The 8235-nt window shown below is 29.2% G+C and overlaps 1 protein-coding gene across 2 annotated transcripts; it reads left to right on the plus strand.

Annotated features, from left to right (window-relative positions):
• The first annotated feature begins 3724 nt into the window (after positions 1-3724).
• On the plus strand, positions 3725-7311 carry LOC113872990 (ACT domain-containing protein ACR10-like). 2 transcript variants are annotated; one of them, XM_027510916.1, is made up of 6 exons: positions 3725-4059; positions 4326-4538; positions 5081-5186; positions 5618-5954; positions 6412-6696; positions 6952-7310. In XM_027510916.1, the coding sequence occupies exons 1-6, from the start codon at positions 3906-3908 to the stop codon at positions 7087-7089; spliced, it is 1233 nt and encodes a 410-aa protein (XP_027366717.1). In that variant the 5' UTR covers positions 3725-3905; the 3' UTR covers positions 7090-7310. The 2 variants fall into 2 exon arrangements, with proteins under 2 accessions (XP_027366717.1, XP_027366718.1); XM_027510917.1 differs by having other exon boundaries at positions 3746-4124; positions 6952-7311.
• The last annotated feature ends 924 nt before the right edge of the window (positions 7312-8235 follow it).

An 8235-nucleotide genomic window follows, 5' to 3' on the forward strand; every position in this document is an offset into this window, starting at 1 on the left:
ACTTAGATCTATGTAAGAAAATAGAGATATGTTGATGCCAACATTTTGCATTAGAGAAAAAGTAGTGGGCATCAAGAAGAAAACTTGACATGATACACAACTTTTTAGAAGCATGTGTGAGAAAGAGACATTTATAGTAGCTTGTAAGGGGAGAGATGGGAGAGAATGGATGAAGGTGAAATATATTCAAAGAAAAGGTCAAGATGTCTATGGGAAAGAAGAGAAAAGCAAAAACTTTACAAACTTGTGTGTGTGGTTAAAAATTGTAGTGTTCAATTTTCATATCCGTAGACTTGTATTTTTTAGGTTGAATTTATATCAAAAACACTTAAATTTGAAACCTCACTTGACTGTATATACCCACTCTAAAGTTTGTTTGTTTTTGTTTTTGTTTTTCAAATGAAGCACTCTAATACTCAAATTAGAAAGGGTATAAGGTTGAAAAATATGTGTAAGGCAATAAATGTGTAATAATATACTTGACCAAAAGTTCTTTTCCTTTATATATTAGACATTTGTTTACTTTTTTAATTTGAGTTGTTCAGACTAATCACATGTTATTATATATTGAATATGTGTTATGTTTTGATTGGTTGTGACTATAATAATTAAAACTATTTAGTCATTATTAATTATTATTCCTCTTTTCTGGCTGTCTTGATTTGACCACCCGATTCGTGCGGTCCGAGAGCGAGTAACGGGCGTTGGGCAGAGGTTATCAATTTAATTTTAAAATAATTTATATTTAATACTTTTTATAACTTTAAAGATTAAATTAACTGATGCTTGTAATTTTAAATATTACACAATATAAGAGGAAATTCGACTTTTTAATTAAATAAGAATACTGTTTTAAATTTATTGTTGAAAAAATGTAAAAAATAAAATTGAAAATAATTTTTATCATATAATGTTCCCACTATTTTTTTCGTCCCATGTGTTGCACCTTTACAGGTCAACACTTTAAAAAAGCATGATATTTATACAATAAATAAGCCAATTTGTCTAACCATTTTTAAATACTTAAATAAGATTATATCCAGACATTTGAATTAGGTCCATGCATGATTGCCACATGATAGTGATGCAGTTTTTTTAAGGTGTTTCGCCTCTACAAATGATGTAACACATGTTGTATCACTTGTTATGACAAAAATTTTGATATCATGTAACAAAATTTATTCTAACTTAGTAAATGATATTATTCTTTTATAATAAGTTTCGAAAAATATATTTATTTGGCCAAAAACTTTAAGAAACATATATTTGCTCAGTTGCTTCAATTCCTCATACTTTTTTTTTTATGATAACGCAAATTTGAATCTTTATTATCAATAAGATAAATAAATTTTGAAGGATAATGTTTGTGTTATATCCCGTGTGTAATGTGAGATTGATGTGAAAATAAGGAGATAAAAAAAAAAGAGAAAAAAAAATATGAAAACTAATGTGATAAAAAAAAAGAAGACAAATAAATAAGTGTTGGACTGAGACTGCAAAATCTAACACTCTCTTTTCGGTAGAATGTCAATTTTTTTTTCTTTTTTCTTATTTTGAAATTTTCTTTCACAGGATCGTGAGAATAGGTATTGTAATTTTTTTTTGTCGGTGGCAAGTACAATATTTATTTTCATTTATTTTTATACGTCTTAAATAAATTACAGGAATATTATAAATTTGAATTACTTATTCAAATATATATTTTCTCAATGACTAATAAAATGTTTTCATTATCCTGTGGAGAGCTAGTTTTTAGTTAAGAATGATCTTTGTTTTGTTAGTAAAAATTATATTTACTTGACAATTTTATAGTTTCTTATTTTAATGTTTATTTTAAGCTCTAGTTTAGTTCCTTTAGTTATTTTTGAAGTTGATCTTTCAACTTACTTTTTCTTTTCTCATTTATCCTTTTCATTAACTTCGTTTTACTGTTTAATAAAGTGATATCGAATCATTTCAACTTACTTTTTTTTTTCTATCAAATTAATAATTAAAATATTTAAATAAAAAGTTCTAAAATTAGAATGATAATAAATTTGTAAGAATAATTATATACACTCCTATTTTTATAATATACTCATTTTTATCATGAAATAAAAAATAATATTTTCATCTGGCAATTTTATTATTAATTTTTAGAGTGTCTTTAAATAAGATATTTTAAGTGAATAATTTATTTTTTAAAAATAAATTATAATTTTATAAGTTAAAATTATTTATTTTAATATTTACTTTTAAAAAATTTAAATAAATTATAATGAAGAGTTTTAATAGACTAAAATAAAAAAATTTTAGATCCTATATTTTTTTCTCAAATTTTAATTAGAAGTTATCACTCTCTATATGCCATCATTTCTCTCTTGGGGCCACTCTTTCTTCCTCTGAAGCAATTTCAATTGTTAGAAATAATCACAATGCTCAAGTTTAAACAATGTCATATTAAGTTTGCAAGATATTTCAATCACATAACATAAACTTTACAAACATACCAACAAAATTTGGTAAAAGAAAGAGTGAGTGGGAGAATAGATACTCGGATTATAATTAATCTTGATGTTGAGCATGAAAGTTTAAATTTTAGGAGGGAGAGATGAATCATAACAAAACATTCTCTGTGATTATTCAAATAAAATATTCTAAAATAATAAACATTAAAATCATATAATATAAAATTTAATTTTTCTTACATCTAAATACAACCTTTTTATTCTTAAATTCTTAATATTTAGAAGTTATTTAGACTCTAGTTAATTTGAGTTAAGAAAAATAAATTCACTTTAAGAGAGAAAATCTAATGACATTTTTTGAGCGTGTTTGGTTATTGTTTTAAAATTAGTTTTTAATTTTTTTAAAAATTAAAAAAAATGATGATGTATTTTTTAACTATTATTTTAAAATAAAAAATAAAAATGATTTTAAAAACCAAAATTCAAAACATCTTTTAAATATTTTTTATTCTTATTCTCCGAAACATACTGGAAAAAAAATGGAAAGCACGTCTCTTCTTATATTTTTTTTCATACTACTTTTGTACAGATTATAACTTACTGTGCTCAAATAAAATTTTCAATTTTTTATATGAAATAAATTTCTAAAATAATTCTATAAAACAATGTTTAGATACAAAAAAATAAAAACAAACTCTGTCATCTGCATCAAACCTCTGGTGTTTATTAGCTTTAAATTTTCACTCTCATTTTTTAAATCTTTAGCATTTGAATTTTGACATATATTCTATTTTTTAATTCAACCAAACGAGTTAAGTTTATAAAAAATATATATTTAATGGCTAAATAATATTTTTAAAAACATAATAATATACTTTAAAACAACTGCCAATTCAAATTCAAATTTTCTATTGTAGAAAAAAAAACAGTTTTCTGTGTTAAATACATAAACATAAACAAAGCGTACTCTCAAATGTTTGCATCTTTTACATTGGAGTCTTCCGAATAGAAAAATATACGATAAGAGAGTTTAGCATTCCTAAGAAAATTCATTTGATTCGAATTGGGATTTAATGTAATTTCTAAATTCTAAGCACCGATTTTCTTAAAAAAATATTAAATGTTAATTTAAAATAATTTTTAAAATCATTATTAACATACTTTTATTATAATTTTTAACCAATACATTTTATTTAAAAAAAAAAAAAAAGTAATCCCACGACTCTGACCCGTTACCACTGCTGATAATAAACTCCCGTTTCCTCGATTTACCGTTGGCTCCAACTTCTGGACTAAGGATCCAACAACACCAACCTCTGAAGCAGAAGCCACAGTTACCAAATACAGACCTCTGGTACTGTCTCTGCACAGTGGCACACGAAAAACGCTTCACACCCTCAACGCCTATTCCTGCTCCAATAGTTTCTAACCTTGAATCAGCACCAAACCACGAAGATTATGGGTATACTATACGACGACGTAGTAATCATAGCGCAGCCAGACAAAGAAGGTGATCCAACAGTGATCACAGTGAATTGCCCTGACAAAACTGGTTTGGGTTGTGATTTGTGTCGTATCATACTCTTCTTTGGTCTCAACATTGTCAGAGGAGGTAACCCAACTAACTAACCATGAATCAACACTTCGTAATTGTACTTTTGCTGAGACCCTTAAAGGGTGAGATTGGAATCCGTTAAAAAATCACTTTTTTTGTCCTTGTGTTGTCATCTTTTGTTTGAATTTGAGAGATTTGGGAGATGGGTGTGTGAGTTTGCTGAATTTGAGCTTGACCCGTCGAACTTTGAAGTGAACTTTTTCTTAATTTGTGATTGAAACTGATTCTTGTTTCTTTACTTTTTGCCATGTCCTGCAATGAAGATGTTTCAACCGATGGGATATGGTGCTATATAGTTTTCTGGGTGGTTGGGAAACAGAAAACGAGGTGGAGTTTGTTGAAGAATAGGCTAGTTGAGGCATGCCCTTCTTGCTCCTCAGCTTCTGGAATCTCTTATTATGACTTGCAGCCACCACAGCCTCCTGATGTCTTTCTTTTGATGTTTTGCTGTTACGATCGGAGAGGGTTATTGCATGGTAATTTTGGAAACTCTACTTGGGAATCCATTTTACATGTGTGTTATCTTGCTCTTTTCTTTTTCTTAAAAAAATAGAATTTAGACATTATTGGTTGGTTGGTCCAAGATTTCCTTTGTTGATAACTTGATAGATATCAATCCGTTTAGCGATGGATGGAATCTGATGTGCTTGTTGTTTCGATATAAGGTCAAGAATCAACACTTTGGGGGCTTTATGATATACTTATGGTTTTAGTTTCTCCAACAAGGTGTTAATCTCCCAACCCCCTTTGTTCTCACATTTTTTATGGAGTGGTGAACGAACAGTAGGATTCAGTTTGATTGTTATGAAATCATGCAAAAAGAAAAATAAACTGGCTGTCTTAAAACGGCCATTATGACCATCTAAAATGCATTCCAATTCTATAGTTACATTGAGGATTATTTATGGATGCATATACTATGTGTTGCATGAGATTTTTAGTTTGTGACATTGATGTTGTTGTGTGGAATTGGAAGACCAAACAGAATACATGAATGTCTTGATAATGATGATGGCAGATGTTACAGAGGTTCTTTGTGAGCTAGAGCTTACTATAAAGAAAGTGAAGGTATCTACTACACCTGATGGCAAAGTCATGGATATGTTTTTCATCACAGATACCAGGTTTCACATTTTCTGCTTGCCAGTCTATTTGTGTTTAAACTTCTTTATCTATTTATTATGGCTGCAGATGAATTGGAATGCTAATTAGTTTTTCTTTTTTGTCCCTTTCCGTAGAAAAACAAATCTTTCTACGGAATTAACTTGTGTGGAAGCTAAGTTGAAATTCTCAATGTAATCACTCTTTTGAAATTGAGTTCAGAATTACTGTCATTCTGATTGCCATCGTATTAAAAATCTTTTTGGGTTTGTTTTGGAAAATGTGCTACTAGTCCATGTACAAAGTCATAGTTGTCCCCTTTATTAGAGGATGCTGAAATGTGTTTTGTGAGAGTGGAAATTTATTCTTATGTACAAAATGCCCATTTGATGACAGTTCCATTTCCTTTGAGCATACCAATGTAATTTACACCTTACTCTTGCAAATGTATCAGGGAAGAACTACATACAAAGAAAAGACAGAATGATACGATTGCACAATTAACAGAGGTTTTGGGTGATGCTATCATTTCTATTGACATTGAATTGGTTGGCCCGGAAATTACTGCTTGCTCCCAGACATCTCCATTCCTTCCAACTGCAATCATTGAAGATGTCTTTGATTTGGAATTGCCTGATTTGGTTCGAAGTGGTACTCTTAGATCAGATTATATTTCTATCACGATGGACAACTTGCTTAGTCCTGCTCATACCCTTGTCCAAATTATGTGCCAAGACCACAAAGGTCTTCTTTATGACATCATGAGAACTCTAAAGGACTACAACATTCAGGTATAGAAATTTGAAATCTAGATAAGAGAAATGCTAAGAACATACTTTCAAACACACTATTTTTAACACTTTCTCAGTTATTGACTAATATTTATTGAAAACAACAAAAGTATGATAGAAATAATCATTAAATTAAGAGAGGCACCTACATGATTTTTGTAGTTTTTAATTAACTTTGTCAATAATTGTGTGTTAGAGAGTATATTGTTAGTGTTTCTCATCTAGATAACTCAAGATTTCTGAAAATTGATTTTATGATGCTATAAATTGGGTAGTTTCATCTGCATAAAGAACTAGTAAGCCTACAAACTTTATTTGGTTTTAAATGTGCTGTTTTTTGTATGTGAATACCTCATAATGAAATTTCACTTTCCTTCCCTCCAATTTTTTTAGGATTCATGAAACACTGGCATACATATACCTTCTTATGATGCAACCTAATTTGTCATTTAACCAGATTTCTTATGGGCGTTTCACTACAAAACCTAGAGGAAAATGTGAGATTGATTTGTTCATCATGCAAGCAGATGGAAAAAAGATAGTTGATCCCAACAAGCAGAGTTCTTTGTCATCACGCCTTAGAATGGAACTGCTTCGTCCTCTCAGAGTCGCCGTGGTGAGTAGGGGGCCCGATACTGAGCTTCTGGTTGCAAACCCTGTGGAGTTGTCTGGCAAGGGCCGGCCTCTTGTTTTTTATGACATTACTCTTGCTCTCAAAATGCTTGGCACTTGCATCTTTTCGGTAATTACTCACCTGCTTATTATGCTTCCTACTGTTTAGTTGATATATTTATGATATTATGCTTTCTTGAATTATGCTCAGTTGCTCATTAGCAGAGGACAGTTTTACTAGATTTCACATGCTTTGTGTTTTTTGTTCTAGGCTTCTAGCAACGTGACATATTTGTGTTTTGCATGTAAAAGCAATTCATAATTTGTTTTCTATCTTGTTTTTAAACTGATAATATGTTAATATTGTGGCTAATTGTTTCAACAGGCTGAAATTGGGAGACACTTAATTGGAGACCGGGAGTGGGAGGTTTATAGAGTATTGTTGGATGAAGGGGAGGGGTTATCTGTTACAAGGAACAAGATTGAGGAGGGAGTTTGGAAAATGCTGATGGGTTGGGAATAAGTAATCAATGGTTCCTATAATGGCATTGTACCCTTTGGATGAATCTCTGCCTCTGTACAGATAACGTTGTCTAATATCATATAGTTTTATTATTAGGTGTAAATGTAATTGTGAAATATGTAGTGAGCAAATGATAATCTTTGCCACGCTATACTTTTCAGCTTTTGTAATTCTAACTTAATGTATATAAATGAGAAGGCAATAGCAAGTAGACGATTATGGGGAGGAGGTCTGTTTTTCTTAGAGCTTTTTATACATGAAAATGAAGTGAAACTTTAAAAATTACCACACCAACGTTAAAAATTAGCACATATTATCCAGGTGAAACTTTAACTCTGATTAAAAAATATTACCAGAAGTACTGTAAGAATTCTTGAATGAAAAATGTTTTACATCAGAAAGAAATGGAGAAGTTTATACTCTTCACAACTTAGGATTAAAAAGAACATAAAATTCCACAAGTGTGCTTCGTTTTTACCTAAAATTTTCAGTAGAACATATGAATCTTATATTTTCTAGTGATATTTGTAGTATCAAATCTGTAATTATCTGTTTCTAAAAATACAGGAGATTTTCCAATTTGTTTTCTTCACTCACTTTCAGATAACAACAGCATTTGATTGCTGTTTGATGTGTTCCTTTAATTATTATTATTCTTTATGTGAGGGAAGTTTATAAACATCTTATACAAGAGAGAGAAAGGGTAAAAGAAAATGATTAAATATATTTTTATTCTTTAAAATATTTTTGATTTTATATCTTATGAAATTAATTTTTTGTTTTAGCTTTTATTTTTTTAAGATTATTAGTTTTAGTACCTATCTCTAATATAACTTTATCAAAAAGCAAGACATGGTATAAAATTGACGTGTGATAACATTTAAGTCAACCATGTTATTATTTAGTAATGACTAGAAACTAAAATTTACAATTTAAAAAAAATATAAGGACTAAAATCAAAAATATTTTTTTAGAAATTAAAATTAAAATTATTGTATTTTGAGGGGAAAATATATTTAACTTAAAAAATTTATAGTATGTTACGAGAAATTGAATTTGTAAAGTCACTCTACGTACAAAAAAGAATATGTACACAATTCAGGTCTTATGACTTAACCAGCCGAGTTAATTAGTGGATTTTTTTTT

This window comes from Abrus precatorius, unplaced genomic scaffold (assembly GCF_003935025.1).
Source record: "Abrus precatorius isolate BTA unplaced genomic scaffold, Abrus_2018 Scaffold7, whole genome shotgun sequence".
In the NCBI taxonomy this organism is placed as follows: Eukaryota; Viridiplantae; Streptophyta; class Magnoliopsida; order Fabales; family Fabaceae; genus Abrus; species Abrus precatorius.